This window comes from Lagopus leucura, unplaced genomic scaffold, assembly GCF_019238085.1.
Source record: "Lagopus leucura isolate 7727_CA_CO unplaced genomic scaffold, USGS_WTPT01 Super-Scaffold_100008, whole genome shotgun sequence".
NCBI classification, from domain to species: domain Eukaryota; kingdom Metazoa; phylum Chordata; class Aves; order Galliformes; family Phasianidae; genus Lagopus; species Lagopus leucura.
The window spans coordinates 29,542,190-29,558,575 of record NW_024962265.1 but is presented as its reverse complement, the minus strand read 5'-3'; the positions used below and the strand labels follow the sequence as shown (position 1 = coordinate 29,558,575).

At 44.0% G+C, this 16,386-nt stretch overlaps 1 protein-coding gene across 1 annotated transcript in view; it reads left to right on the top strand.

Annotated features, from left to right (window-relative positions):
• Positions 1-6,806, top strand: part of SLC38A1 (solute carrier family 38 member 1) — a 38,266-nt gene extending 31,460 nt beyond the window's left edge. The window contains exon 16 of the mRNA XM_042872591.1: positions 531-6,806. Within this exon, the coding sequence (XP_042728525.1) occupies positions 531-635 (105 nt within the window). The 3' untranslated portion in view covers positions 636-6,806. The remainder of the gene's footprint in view (positions 1-530) is intronic.
• Positions 6,807-16,386: the final 9,580 nt, after the last annotated feature.

Sequence of the window (16,386 nt, the reverse complement as noted above, 5' to 3'; positions counted from 1 at the left end):
AAGCTGCTTCTCCTGACTTTCCATTCTTGCCTCCATTAGCTAGCAGCCTTTTCATTTGCTCTGTGTGTCTCCTGGTGCTGGGCTCCCCTTTGCACCAGGGCTCTTCTCTGTGGAGTGAGGAACTCTTCCCTCTGGGGGAGCAGAAGCTCTGCAAGCAGCCACAGTTTTAACCAAGATGTGTGTGTCCTTTCAGCATGCTGAATCAGAAGGCATACAGCACGTTCCGCATCCAGGCTTTGAGGAGAATAGAGCTGATAAGTCCTAAAGGCAGACTCATTTAATCCTTTTTAGGGATGGTTGGCATCTAACAAGTGAACTGAAAGGGGAAAAATTGTTTTTGATGTTCAGCACGTAATTATTAATGACAGTAATCTGCTTAATTATCTATGGGTCTTGTCTTCAGCAGAAGACATATCCCGTTTTAGCTCATGGTTTTGATACATCACTTTGTAAATCACCTTAAGAAGAAAAGTTAACACAATTGAATTAATTGTCTTTTATTTTGTTCATTACTTTTCTTTTTGTTTCAGGCTTCCCTTTTCTTGGCACTGGGAATAATGTTTTCCCTAGTGAGCATCCCATTGGTCATCTACGACTGGGTGCAGTCAGGAGGTAGTACTGAAGGCAGCAACTGAAGTTGACCTTCTGAAAAGGAGACATGCCTGTTTGCTACACACCAAAATCGCAACCATCCATTCTGTTATCTATTCTACCTTTTGTGAGTTTACTCAAATCAAATCCAAATAATGATTTTCCAGTACTGAATATGCTGTTTTGGGTGTATTTTCTTGCAGAAAACAGACCCGTTATTCCAACAGGCATATCGTTCTGTCCCACAATACTGAGTTATCAGATCAGCATAAATTCTGTATTGTCTGCAAGACTATATAGAGTATTGCTCATAGGAATTCATCACAATTTGTTTTTCCACTTCCACCCATGAACTGCATTGTTCTGTTATTATTCTTAGCCCTTGAACCATGAGCTCTGCTCCTTTAGAGCAGCAACATGTGTTATCAATTCCAGCTGGAGTGATTATCCCAAATGTCATCAGTACACTCCCTTTCCCATTGCGTTTTAACAAAAACTGCTCTCGAATTGTATGCATTGTTTGTTTGTTTGTTTGTTCTGTTGCTGTTTTGTACACCATTTGCCTCACCAACTAAGTGTAGCATTCTGGATATGGATACAAAAAGCACCACCAGAGCATAAATGAGCGCTGTATAAACTTAGGTCCTAAATCTGGTGCTTCTCCTGTAATGTTGCAGTGGAGGAGCCAGCCTTAGGCTTGGCTCGTTTGTTGCTTTGAGAAGCAGGCGTGTGTGTGTGTGTGTGTGTGTGTGTGTGTGTTTGTGTTTGTGTTTGCAAAGGGGTACAAGGAGCTGGAGTAGGATGATCATCATCAGCCACCATTTCCCTGCTATCTTTCAGTTTGCGCCTGGCCACCAACAGCCAGGATGCTCAGCAATGAGCATCTGCAATGAGTACCTGAACCTGAAGAGAAGCAGATGCTCAGAGATTTCCATAGGAAGTTTCTGCATCAAACTGTTCACTAATGCCCTGCTCTTCCCAGAAAACAATGGCAGTCTCCATTTTTATCAAAACCTGCACATTTAATTATACCTCATGCCTTTTGCATTCTTGGATTCATCTGTACACACCTAGGGTGACCCTGTAGAGATTTGGTCCTCTCGTGTTTCACCCCCCTCCCGCTGAAGTCAGCAGGGTTTCTGACTGCATTTGGAGCAGGATCTTACCCTACTGAAGATTTCACCCGCCAGATTTCTAATGGAATTTGAAGTCTGTAGTATTTCTTTCAAATAACATAAACACTTTGCATTATTGAAATGTTTTATTTACATTTCACATCAATTCTTTATAACAGTTACGGAAAAGACATTAAATTACTACTAGCAGAAACACTGTAACTTGTATCTGTTGTCCACAGAGTATTTGCCTAATGCCTTATAGCTGGTGTAGAGAACTACTTGTAGAGATTCAAATGCTAAGCAGGTGATAGTTGACCATACTCAGCAGACATCTGTTAGTGCACTGCCAGCAGCATAATTGTGTTCACTTCGTATCATTCATCCTGTGAGCTAAAAATGTGTCTGAGTTTTGCTCTCATAAGATGAAACTGGCTCCTGAAAAAAACCTGAAGGCTGAGGGAGCCCTAGGTCACATCCAAGGGCTAAGTAATGCCCTAATTTGTATTGGAGATGTCAGTGTGCAGTGACCCTCTGGCTCCCACTGTAGCTGTGGGAGGAACCTGTAGTTAACAGCACTGCCTGTGAGTAAACTGTCATTACAGCTTGTTGTTTCTAAGGTTAGGGATGGAGAATTCAGGGTCTTGGGATTTCTGTGAGCTATTGAATTACCTCAGTTCCCCCACTTTGTCCTACATGGCTTGAAGGCACTGAGAGTTGAGACCACAGAGGGTCTCAGGACCTTGAGAGTTGGTTTCTAAGGGTAACATACAGAGAGGTTAGTTTGGGGCCTTACTTGGACTTTAGGCATCAATGTGTGGAGAGGTCCTTGGAGCAGCCTGACAGCAAGAAGAAAACTGGAAGTCCCCTCTTCATCAGGGACCACTTTCATCAGATGGGCCCTCATTCACTGTAGACTACAAGTCCAGGTCCTAGTGAAAGTCTAGAGAGAAGAATCTGTGCTTGCCATCTCCTCTCAGCTTGTTCCCTGTGTCTTCCAGCTTGAGATGTCATTTGTGGCATCCCTTTTACAGGCACCCACAAAGGCAGCCATAGCAGGAGGATGGTTTCTAACTTTGAATCAGAAAGACGTGTTACTGTGGCTTGTGGAGACAGGACATGGGGCAATGGTTTTAAACTAGAAAAGGTTAGAATTAGATTGGAAGGAAGTTCTTCATGATGAGATTGGTGAGGCACTGGAACGAGTTACTCAGAGAAGTTGTGGATGCTCCATCCCTGGCTTTGTTCAAGATCAGGTTGGATGGGGCTTTGAGCAACCTGGCCTATAGTGGAAGATATCCCTGCCCATGTCAGTGGGGTTGGACCAGATCATCTTTAAAGAACCCTTCCAGCCCAAACCATTTGATCATGCTATTATTAGCTTGCTGTAATCACGTGTCAGGATTCAAGGCATCTTATAATCTCTCTAGATTTCATCCCAATAAACCTAACTCAGACCTGAGAATACTGTATAGTGTTATCCTCATAATGCTCCAAGGCCCTTCTGCTTTCATTCCCCCTTTATCCTTCTACTACTGATCTATGAGCAGTGATATTCTGTGCACTGAGGGGCTGTGAAAGAGGAGATCCTCGAGTGATTTTCAAACACCCAGGTAGGATCTAGAGGTCTGATCTGCTGCACAGAGTCCCAGCAAGGTCACAACTATGTTTTCCCTTCTGTCCCTTCCCCATATTATGTAATCTTGTGTACTACACTTTGACTTGAAGAGCTGTTGGATGACTGATTGCTTCTTGCATCTTCCTGAGTCTCCTCCATGACAATCCCTCTCCCCCCTCTTTGTTCTTCAGCCTTCTTCCTTTTCCTGGTTTATTTGTATACTGGAGTTTTACTGGATAAATAGGGAGAAGAATGATCTGGGTGTGTGCACAGAGGGAAATTACCCAAGGTACAGTACCATCAAAGCATATTTTAGATACTGAAAGACAGGTACCTGAAATACTGAGTCTTCAAGTAGGCTTTATTTCTGGGTCTGTGGAAAAAAAAAAAAAAAGAAAAAAAAAAAGAGGGAATTTTGCTTAGGCTGATTACTGGCATCATATTTATAGATATTTATGGAAAGGAATCATGTGTTTATTGATGTCTGTGGTAATGAACGTGAAATAACGTGCTTTTTGTTTTCTCATCAGGTTTATACATTCTTAACAGAATGCAATAGACCCTGCTGTAACTGTCAACATCAGTGATGGATGACAATATTTGTGTGAGGTTATCTGTAAAATGTACTGCTGTTATTCAGTTCATTTGGAATAGTGAACTTGTAGCCAACAATGTACGAGTCCCACATTTTAGCTAGGATTTAAAGAGCACAGTGAAATGCTGTAGGAGTTTCTCTGTTGTTAAATTAATAGGATCCAGAGTACCCTATCTGCTTAGTAGGTGGTAGCATGCTTTCTTTTCATAGAGAGTTTATCACTATCGTGAGCACTGCAAAGTTCATAGACTGGATGAAAAATTGCTCCTAGTAAGTGCAGCAAAATACTTTAAACTTCTCTTTTAACAACAACAGCTTTAATAACAACAGTTATTAACAGTTTTAATAACAACAGCTGAGTGGTGAGAGACAAGGAAGGAGTAATTAGGAGCAGGGGCTTCTAGTAAGATCGCAGGAGCTAATCCTACACTGAAAAGACAGACTTGCTGCCTCTCCTAATCCACAGCACATTGCAAAGAAATTAGTTTTGAGCTTAAACCACCCTTTCAGTTGCAGAATACAGCTACTTTTCTCTGGCTGGCAGCAAACATGCCTAATAAGTAAAACACAGTGGGTTGTTATTGGAGAACAGTGTGTTGAAAGTGGAAATCTCTCTGGGTAATGCTTGCTCCTGGTCAGAGAGCCAGTGCCAAATCTGTGCACCAGCACAGGTCTTTAGTAGGGCTCACACAGACCCGAGCAATGCCCGACCCCTGTGTGGAGCTGGAGGGGGAAGGGCCAGCCCCATCCTGTGAGGGCAGGGACACCCACCCATCCTTGAAGGCTGTTGTCCTGAGCTGCATACAGATCCATAGCTTATGCTCCCTTTGGAACAAGTCATTTGTGCAAATGCAGTTCTGATGTTACATGGGTTTTGTCTGTACATCTGCCTTACAAGGCAGAAGCACCACAGGTCTCTCTGATTCTGAGTATTAACAATTGCAAGCAGTGGTATCTCTAGCTCGTCATTAATTTAATACGTTTCTTTGCTTGAACCTTACATTAAGGCTAAAGAGCATCTTGGTCAAAACAAAACTCTTTCCATGTGGTGTTATCCCACCTCCAGTCCTAATGTCTCACCCCGGTGCCTTTAGGAGAGAGGCACAGCAGAATGTATTCAGGTCCATCAGCAGTTCCGTGAGATGGCTTTATCTCCTGGTACCAGGCTGCTCGCTTAAACAGCTTGGCATCAGGAAAGTCCTTATTTCCTATAAGGTACACAAAGAATGTTTTATTTGTATCTAATGTAAGGATTTCTGTAACAAACTGTGAAAAAAAAAAAAAAAAAAGAAAAGATAATGGATTATTAAAAAGTACAGGGCTGGAAAGGTCTAGAATTCACAAATTGTACACATGCCTGTGTTTCTGAAGACAAATCTATGCAGTTGTGTTTTACTGTAGGAAATTTCGTTTTTATGTACATATATATATTGTAAATAAATAGGATGCTGTATATTTTTGCAGTTGTTTATCCCCTATGATATATAAGTGTTGAGATAGGCTCTGCATATTAAGAATAATTTTAATAGAAATACAAGTGCTTTAGCTTCAGACTTAGCAAAATCTATATCTTTTCCTTTCTTCCAAGAGTTGGCAATTTAAATCCTGAACTTGAAATTATAATTACATTGCTAATGTAAAAACAGCAAACCAAAAAAAAAAAAAAGAAAAAAAAAAAAAGAAAAACCAGAAAAGGTCCAATGAAATTGCTAGGCCTAATTGCAGCACATCTCCCCGGTTTCTCCATAGCAAGTCTTTCCTAGCACAGAGGGCACATTTAGTGCCCACAGTTCCTGAGCTGAGGTCAGGTGGCAGCAGCACGCTGACACAGCCTTATGCAGAAAGCAGAGTAAGCTGCAGCCTGCAACCTGCCCTAACGTTATGTCACTTTGGTTTTCAGGCATAGGTATCTATATTCCGTGGAAGACAACTAGTACAGATAGAAGTCAGACAAGGACTTGTGCACTTCCTTTTCAGCCAGCAAAAACGTAGTTGAGACATGAAGTATCACATACCAGGGTAGGTGACAATCACAGCAACTGGTGCAGTTTTAGCCTGTGTCCCGCAGCTCCCCACCACGGCCTCAGGCATCTGCTATCTGTGACCACACGAGCACCTCCTGTGCTGGGAGATATCAGCCGCACAGGGATGGCTTTGTATGTATGATGAAGCAGACACCAGCATTTTGTTCGGGGGATGGCTGCGTGTCTGGGGTGCAGGGGTGGAAGGGAACCACAGTTGTGTAAGTCCTGAGACTGCCTCCACAGGAGTGCAGCCTTGGTGCTGCAGGCATAGAGTCTCACTAGTAAAACATGGAAATGTGTTTTTCAGGATTGATGGAAAGCAGAGCTTGAGACGTGCCTCTAAAAATAATTGTATTCTTTCCATGCTTAGTTTATTATCTTGGATGAAAATGAAACTTGAAATAGCATTTGCTTTCACCGTGAGCACAAATTTGAGGAAAAAATTACATGCAGTCACTTCTATGGAGCTTTTCAAATTAATAGTACGTTTTGTTTTCACTGTTACAGCCAACAAAATACAAACTGTAAAGGTATATTTCCACAAGACTTGAACTTGTTTATAGAAATCTGTTTATAGCATCCCAAGGTACGCTAAGGCTCACCCAAACCCAGTGTTAACAATACAGTTTGAGTGATGTACATTCAATACGAGCTCATCTCTAATAGATTGTTCAAGTGAGTGATTGGTAACATTTTGCTCCTGCTATCATCATCATACTTTGTGCTCTTCATGTTCAAATAAATGATGCAGTTTTCAGTTTCAGTGTGTAAATAAACTAAAAAAAAAAAAAAAATGTATTATGTTCTGTAATCTCTCTGTTACCTCTATAGTTTTTGAACATTAAAATTGTGATCTCAGCTAACGTCTGGGCTATAGTCATTCTTTGAAGGGGATGAATGCGTATCGTTTTAATCCCTTAAACAGGATGTGTTCCCAGCTCTTATGCAAGTGTTTCCACTGAACTCAGGGCTTGCAGCTCTTCAAAGCCAATTCCATAAGACCAGAATATAGAGCACAACAATACATGGCGGTGGAGATCAGCATTTCTGACAGAGCTTTAGAGGGATTTGAAGCTAGGACTTAGATTCACCACAGAACAGAGTTGCTGATCAGTGTTTCCTTCTGTCCATTCCCTGAAGGATATCCACACTTTCACCAGGCTTTTCCAGTGTAAAGCAATAAGGGCTCCTGTACTTGGGTTTGAGCTTAGATGCCAAAATAGTGTCTGGAATAGAACAACCCCTGCTCTATGTTCTCTGCTACTGAGGCAGAAACTTGTAGCAGAAGGATGAGGAAGATATCTGAGTGTTTCTGACTAGATCTGTCAAAGTGCCTCTGTCACAGCCTAAAGAGGTCTAAAATGCTAACTTTTTGCCTTTGACCACAAATTTTAAATAGTGTTGAGATTATAGTGATCACTTATAAGACAAGCTCTTGGCTGGAGCCCTGGCCATGAGTCTGAAGGAGTCAGTGTCTGTGATGCAGCCTGCGCAGCCCCTCTGACAAATGATGGAAGGATCTGTGTTCCAGGAGATCCTTGACAAGTCTTTGCCTGGTCCACAAACCCAGGGAAATGTCTCTGACCTGGTCCAATATCTTGGCCCCTTCAGGCATACCATTCGGTTCTGCTCTCTACCCACTAAAGCAGTCACCTCAGAACTATGCCTTAAAGCTCAGGAGAATGGCTTTCGGAGTAGAGTGAGTGAAGAAGCTGTATTTCTATTCTTCCTGCCTGCAGAGAAAAGCGCAAGCATCTGTCACCTTCTGCAGTGCAGATTGACAGCTTTGCCTCAAGTTCACCCAAAACCAAAGAACGCAGCTTCCTTCCTAGCCACTGACTGCTATCTTTTCCTTAGTCTTTATGAATCCCTGTGGCTGGCCAGATGTCTGAGTTCATCTAACCATTCCCTACTTGGGGGTACAAAAAGTAAGGAAAATTACCTTTTCCCTGGGCATAGAATGCCCCATCTGAAGGGAGAGACACCCTCCCACCCCCCCATTTGGTTGAAGTTTTACTTCAGCTCATGTTCATGCAGCTGGTCTTCAGGCTGAAGCTAAATTCAGCCACTATTAAGACATCTCATCCTTCACTGTGCCCAGAGCTGGAAGTGCTCACACCAGCCTTGATAAGTGTGGAGGAAGCTGAGAAGAGTAACAGGTCTGTTTCCAACCTATCTAGTCACAAACCCATGACAAACCGAATGTGGTCTTTGCTTTTGTTCTCACGCTCCATAGGACTGCAGTAGCATTTGCTTTGTGTGCAGCTGTGCCTTGGTCGAAACAGGCCCTACTTACCATTAACAGTGCGCTTACACAAGTTTTCAGGCAGCCTAGTACCTGTCTTTCACAGACATTACCTACCATGCATTTCACTTTCAAGTTACTGTTAGAGACAATGAAGCCTGTGTGTATTACACTGCTAAATGCCACAGCTTTGGCAAGAGAAAGTGCTGTTGGCTTAGCAGGCCTCATCCTTGCCATGGCTTACTGCTTGAAAAACATGAGCTTAGTGGGATTCTTGGAAAAAGGTGTAGTTCGACCAAAATTGAGACAATAGAGCTGTGAAAGTAGACTGCAATGGGCTGGGTGCCTACCCCTGTGCAAATGCACCACGTCAGTGAGCCCATCTGTAGAGCAAAGCTGCTCCATGGCACTGCCTGGCTGAAGGGCCTGGCCCCATTGGCATTGCTGCCCTGAAGAACTGGAAACCAAAACATACCTTGGAGACAAGAACCACGTCCCTTCCTTGGAAAACACTTCCCAGCTTGAAGCCTCCAGTTCTTTCCTCAGAGGCGGCCATAGCTCTGGCTCCCTGCTTGTCATGGCTCGTTGGCAGTGCATTGGCTCAGCAGAAGGCAAGCCCCACTGGCAGCTGTGAAAAGCTAGTGATGTTTGTCTGATGTGTGGCAGAGAGCATCACTGTAGGCCATACCCTGTGAATGCACCAGGCTCTGATCATGCTCATGTCCTGTGAGCTCCTCCTTCCTAGACACCTCTGGGGACCTGTGATCAGGTATGTTCCCAAAAACTGCTGATTTTCCAGTAAGGCTCAGTGAGCTCCCATCCTACTGGAAGGACACATACACACGTAACATACAAAAGCACAGCTGCCACAGGCACAACAAAATCTCAGCAGGTGACAGAACACGTGCGACAAATTTTAGTCCCACTCTGAGGCAGCCTGAAGGAGTTCACCTGCCACTGTAGGGAGCACTGGGCACAAGGCAGACAGGACTGTTCAGGCAGAGGCTGCAGCCCTGCACTGTCTCATTACTGCCTGTTATAGTCTGGCCCTGCACCCCAGGCAGAGATGCCACCACCTTGCCTTAACCAGGACAGTCTGAAGTGGTGTGAGAGGAATTTCTTCAAAAAGAGAGTGTTCAAGCACTGGAATGGGCTATGCAGGGAAGAGAGGGAGCCCTCATCTCTGGAGGTACTTAAGAGATGTGCAGACGTGGCACTAAGGGACGTGGCTTAGGGATGTGACTCAGTAGATCAGGTTGATGATTGGACTACATGGTCTTGAAGGTCTTTTCCATCCTTTTTGATTCTGTGATTCTGTGACAGCTGAGGTTGCTCAACACTCCCCTTTGCAGTTTCTCTTTTTTACACAGCATCAGATCAAGCTTTGTGCAGAACTTTTTGGCAGTGATGGAAGAGATGAAAGCGATGTACCAGTTGTAGGAGCATCAAATACTGCTTTCTCTCCACTTTACAATGGAGGATGGCCAGAATAGGATTGCAAGGGGCTCCATGCAGGCACCACTCTCCCAGCTCTGCTCCCAGGATCTGCAAGAAGCAGACCTGTGCCTCATCACAGGCATAATGCATTTTGGGTCTCGCTGTGGCCTTCAGCATGCATGGCCCCATGCAGAATGGGGTACAGCCTAGCAGGACCAGCGTCTTTGATAGAGCTCCAAAATGCTCCATCAGACAGCGTTCACCTCCGATGTGCTGCCTCATCTTTCCCCTGTGTTTCTATGGAAACTGGTCTCACCTCTGCTCACTGCACACACAGCCATCAGAAATAAGCTGCAAGTTTTGGGAGCTGTAGTGGAACTGGTGGGCATCTGGCATCCATGCAAGTGGGTTCTCCTAACATGCACACAAAGGGCCCTTGTCCTTGCTTGTCTGTATGCTCTGTAATACAGCTTTCTCCCTCCTTGGTCTGCTCCCACTTCCACCACCACCGCCACCACATCATGGCTGTCACCCAACCCCTTTCCATCTGCAAGTGAGCAGTAGGAAGAGGATGAGGCGGCAGTTTTGCACTGCCAAGCTTCCACACACAGCCCAGAGCATGGAGGATCTGCTGGCCAAATGTCTCCCAGCCTCTGGGAGCAGCTCTGCAGAGCTTAGCCACGCTCCTGGATGCTCAGCCCACAGCAGCAATGTGGCAAACATGGCACTCAGCAGCTCCACTGAAGGAGTGGGACATGTATAAAATACATGACAAGTATAAAAAAGCATTGTTCTACCCTGGGTAATTATAATGGAGTATAGAGGAGCTAGACGCCAAGGTATTGGAAAGTGTTATGATAACAAAGAAACTCATAAAGAGGGTGGAGAAATTTTTACGACGTGAGATCAGATTAATGACCTGCACAACGACTGCAGTAAAAACAGCAACATACAGATGCTACAACATTTGTAGAACACATTTCTTGAAGCCATAACTAAAGCCTGTAATTTCCTAGGATGTAAAAAAAAAAATTATATGCTCCCTGACAAAGGCAGTTCGTGCACTCTGAAGTCTCCTCAGGCTTTGTGCAGGCAACAGCTCCCACTAGTACTTTTACAGGAAAGCTGGATCTCCTATTAATTTTCAGATACCGTTTGTAGATAATCAGAGAAGTACCAGATGCTGCAGAAATAACTTCCCTGCCGTAATGAGGAATTATATATATCTGGCAATTAGATCATCATAAAATAAAAGGAAAACAAGCATCAGTCTGCCATTCTTGTATTCAGTGGCATTTAAACAATGAAAGCAGTCTCTCTTACTACGTCTGGCAGCCCTCCAGCAGCACTTTGAAAAGGCAGTGTGGCCTCCGTGTAAATTGATAAACAATCTTGTTGAGCAACAGGAACAGGAACATTCAAGCCTTTGTTAAATTTTGACTCTAGTGGAGCACTAATTGGCACCTTTCTGGGCAGAACAAACAGGGTCAACCTCTTTGCTTTACGCAGGCAGATAATTTTAACCAGAAGCCACAAGCCCTACTGCTAATGAAACAAAAGTGGGGAACAGGGGTACTAAGAGAAATTGATTTCTTAAAGAGTTCTGGTACAGGGCAACCAATCATATTTGATGAAAAAGCCTGAATAACTGACACTTAGCTGTGTTGATTATTTCAGTATGGATTCGGGATCACCACAAAAGCAGAATTTTCATCTTCACTTGGGATATTGTTTCTGATCACTGACCATATCACCCAGGAGCAAGGTAATTCAGACAGGGGATAAAACCTTCACCTTTACTCTGAGCTAAGGAACAGAATTCTTTCATGCAGGGCAGCTAGGTCTTGCTGAGATGCAGAGTAGCCTCTGGTGAGCAGGAAGGCAGCTCAGACACCACCTACTTATCTCCCGCAGACCGGTGCTTCCATGCATCCCTGCCTGCTCCGGAGCACACCAGGGCGAGTCCAGCACTTCCCTATTCCTCTTTGCAACTGAGCAAATCATGAGCCCTGCTAAGCAAAAGATGCATGCCAGCTGGGGATCTGCAACCCCCAGGCAGGCACCTAAAGCAAGTGACTGGCCCTATAGCACAACAGGCACACAAGTCTTTGACTTGTCTGGGGACAAGTGTGCTAAAAAGAGCGGTCAAATATAAATCAGTTCATTCAGGTAGTAACATATCCATATTTACATTACAACCTTCTGTCAAGCACAAAGCACAAGAGATCATTAGTCTTGTTTATTACAGAAATAACCTACACTTCCTTTGAGGGTATCGAAGCACTGCTTAGGCTCATCTGTCTAAAATTGGAAAGACTTTTTTGATTTTGGTATTTACAAACAGCTCAGATGACAGTAAACAAAACAGGTCAAAACTAACAGCCAAAAAAACCCTCTTGCAATAAGCTCCTTACATACCTCTGAGAAAACACTGCGGTTAGCACAGCTGAGCAATGTAAACAACACCCACAAGGAGTGAGATTCATTGAAGCCAGCCCCAAGAGCTGTGTGTTTCTCAAGGGGACAGACATGATGAGGGCATTTACCCACAGGGAAGGGTATTTACCCACACGGAAGAACCTGCAGTGTTTCCAACCCCACTATGTCATTGAAGGATACCAAAGGAAGCACTGTCCCTGCACACAGCCCATAATACCTCTGCAGCCCTTTTGGGGAAGTACTAACTTTGGGATGTCCAGCAGCTGAAAACTGCAAGAAAGTTCACATGTCCTCACCACTGCTCTGCCCAGCAAACTTTTGGTCTCAGAAAGATCAGGATTAGCCAAAGGCAGAAAACCCATAATCTAGTTACAACAAACCAGATTAGCTGTACAGCAGCCATGTACAAATGCTATACATTTTCAAAGAAAGCTAATTAGGTCCTAACAAAGACGTGACTTCGAGTATTCAGTTTTAGTAATAAAGAAACTTAGCCACAAAGATGCTGTGTTGGTACAGAGCTCATGAAACAAAAGTCACCAGCACCCCAAAGTGGTAAGAACACTCCTGAAAGGGATTAGTCTGGTTTGTTATTTAAATACACAGAGCTATACCTGAGCATCACTTCCACAGACCTCCCAAGGTACACAGCCTGCTGCAGAGTGGTTGATGTTGCTGTGGTCAGCTGAATCAGCCTTAGTTTTACATGATTGGATTAAAAGCCCTGGACTGGGCTTTTAAAGAACTGCCAAAGAACTGCCATAAGGGGTTTCAGAGCTAAGTTACAGGCAAATTGCTTTTAGAGGGGGAGAGGGAAATGTTAGATAGGAGTCAAGTCTTCGTGTCTTTTACTGATGCTTAGGATTTATATTTTATTGGTTTCAACCTTGATGTGAAATGAAAAATTATCCAAATTGACCCTGTAAGAGGTGTGGAGAATCAACAAATGCCAGGATAGTGATCAGAAAAGGATAGCAGCGGTGCATTGCTAAGGAAAATATTAGAAGGAATGCAAACCAGCACCAGTCCATGAAGGAGCTCCCTCCACATCTTTTAGGGCAACTTTATTCCAAAGCTCTATTGAGGAAGTGTGGGTGTAAAGATCACAAGGCTGGTGATCACAATGCTGCACGCTGTAGAAAAGTGCTTCTGCCCTCAGCACTGATTAAACTAGGTCACCAGGAGCATCTCCTCCTGCACTATTGTTCTGTATCTGAACATGCAGGAAGTGCAGCATACAACTTTCTGCTGAACTGTGGGACAAACCCATCTTGCCCAGAAAGGAAACTAGAGGTGAGTGCAGTCCTCAGAGGTACACACAGCATATTTCATAGCATTAGGTCTGGAATAAGAGACATCAAGAGTTTTGCTTTGACAGCTGAAAAAAAAAACCAGTCATAGCACAACTCTGATGCGTGTGTGTCATTTAGCAGCCCAGCTCATGTTACTTGTGAAGGCCTTAACCAATCTGCAAGACAGTGGGTGCCTGCTGCATTTTTTATTTCAAGTCAGCAGATGGTACTTTCAGAAGGGCTGTCTTCCTTCTTGGCTGCTTCAGGACCAAAGGAGCTCAACCGGCCCTGTAGAGCCTTAGTGAGCAGCCTGTCACCTGGGAAGCCTAGAAGGGAGAAAAAGGAAAATGATGGTGCACGCATAACTTTAATATTGGCTGAAGGACTGGCAGAGGGTCAGAAAGCTACGCATAGAAATATGGGTCTCTTGATGAACACTGTTTCATTTTTAGTAATGTGCCACTCTCCTTTCTCGGCACTTCATGATGCAGTTTCTCAGAGCAGGGTCTCAAACCACTTCAGTGCACAGGCAGTAGAGATAGTGAAGTCTGTGCCCACATGTATGCTGTATTCTGCAGAGAGGCACTAATGGAGGAAAGTGCCCAGAGGCAAGGGGGATGCTGCTCTGCGGCTGGGGGACTCAAGGAGAGCAGTGGAAGAGAATAAGGCGGCTCCATTTATTTATATTTCCCTTTTTACTCTTCTGTTCTTTTCTGTCTGACTCAGCCCCCGTCCTGTGGTTGGAATTTCAGTGTCAAAACCTGAACAACTTGAATGAAATTGAACAATATCAGTGTTAACATTATTCATAATATTTTTTTGTAACTCATTAAATGTGCACTGTTGCTATCTTGAAATGTGTACTCCATGTGCCTTTTTATTGAAAATTACCATTTTCTTAAGCCTTTATGAAAAATTCTGAGATGCTTTTGCACCTTCCCTCCCTGGGAAGACATGACCACGGCTGGATTTTTGCAGGGGCAGCGCAGACCCCAGTGATGGCCACAAACTGGGGCCATGTCTCCTAGCAGGCAGGACAGGCTGTACTGCCTCCTTGGCCCCTGTCTCACTTCTGACCCACACAAGAGCAGAAGTGACATGCTATGAGTGCTGAGTCAGCTCACCAAACCATGGCCAGGTGTGCAGTGCCAGTGCCAGGGCAGGCTGTCCTGCTGGTCAACCAACCCATTCTTTGCTTGCCATAATAAAAGCCACAATATTTCATCCGTTTCCTTCATGCCCTTTTGCTTTTGTTGAGCCACCCCCTACCTACATTGCCAGCAATTCACACAAGAGATCATACACCACAGCTTGTGTGGCATCAAAAACAATGGCCATGGCAAAGTCTCAGTTCAACTACTTCCATTTGACACATGCATTTATAGTACCATGACATCAAAATAACAATAATAAAAACAGAGAAATGCAGCTTTTACAGGTCCTTTGCCAAAAGTGAGAACTAATGCAAATATTATTTTAACAACATCTGTGAAAAAAAAGAAGTTTCAGTTCTGTATGGAAAATAGCTCAAAAATTCAGAAGTTCTACGTTGGTCTTCTTGCTGTTCTACAGAGTAAGCACTGTCAGAAGTATCTTACATTTTAGCCTGGTTGATTGGTGATATCCAGTGTGCTTCACGAGCCTTGCAAAAATCAAAGCAATTGAAATCTCATTCTGGGGTGATCATTGGACACTCAAAGGAAACCACAGATGGGTATTAGTCTAAGTGTGCAGAAGTTAGCCAATATGGCCCTCTTGGTATAGTGCCACAGCAAATGACAACACAAAACTGATAGTAGGAAGAAGACGGGCAGATCTTCAAATGCTGTAAAGGAGTTGGCTCTCTACTGTTGCCTTAGCTGTGCCTCCTGCAGTTTGTTATAACATCACTTGCACATGCAAGCAGATGGTATGCTACGTATCAATTTACTATGCCTCTCTTTCACAGATTTTTTTCAGCTCCGTCTGTGCATTTTTAATTCAAAAGGGGACCATATGGTCCCTGTGAGGTAGTTTATAAATAATTGTATATTTACAGTAGCAATCGAAAGCAGAGTCACATGCTTACCTTCAGGAAGGCAGCTGAAAGTAACTGGGTATTGCAGGAGGTTGAATGATTTCCTCAGTACAGCACAGAGATACACAATGAATAATTAAACAGAAATTAATTTCACGTGGCCTTCCTGTTTACATTTGTTCCGATACTGCTCCAAAACACTAGGTTCCTAATGGTTAAAAAGAGATGGAGCCACACATTCTCGTCACATTGCCTCCAACCATTTCTGCCAGCTGGAGAAATGGTCTCATGCCCCTGTTCTGCCAGGAGATGGATGAAGCTCTCACTGAAAGACAGCGTGCACAAGACGGTGCTACACCGCTAGGAGACTCTGCTTTCCTTTACCCTTGAAGTTTGCAAAGGATGTTTAAGCTCAGCGCTTCACCCAGGGGAGTTGTTCTCAAGGTGCAGATGGCTGGAGGATAGCAGAGACCTGGCCAGCACCACTTCCCAAACACTCTGAGGGTCCTGCGAACAATCGCCATGCCTCTCTCTTACAACCCCCTTCCTCCCCACATGCTCTTTCACCATCTATCCTCGCAAATTTGCCTTCAGAAAACAAGTGTTTGCATAAAACCTCAACTGTTTTCAGTGCAGGGATGGCTCAGTCAAGGCCAGTCCCCAGCCCTGTGAGTATTTTCAGAACTGCCTTTGTTTTCCACATAAAAAGCTAAAGACAAACCCGCACCTCCTCTATGACAAGGGAGTGTGAGTGAGGTCAGACTGCCCAAAGGCTGTCTCTCCCCTTTAAGGATGAATTGTCAGAAGAGCTCAGCTCCTTCTTAGGTCAATAAATAAGAGTAGATCTTTTTAAAGTGCCTCACATTGCTATTATTGGCCATGACATATTCGTAAGACCTTTCTTTCAGAGAGTTTAATACCTCTTTGCAAATATCTATTTATTTGTGGGTTTAGCTAGGGACGTGGGAATAAACATGTTGTTCAGGCTCCCTGCTCCCTAATTCCACACCTTA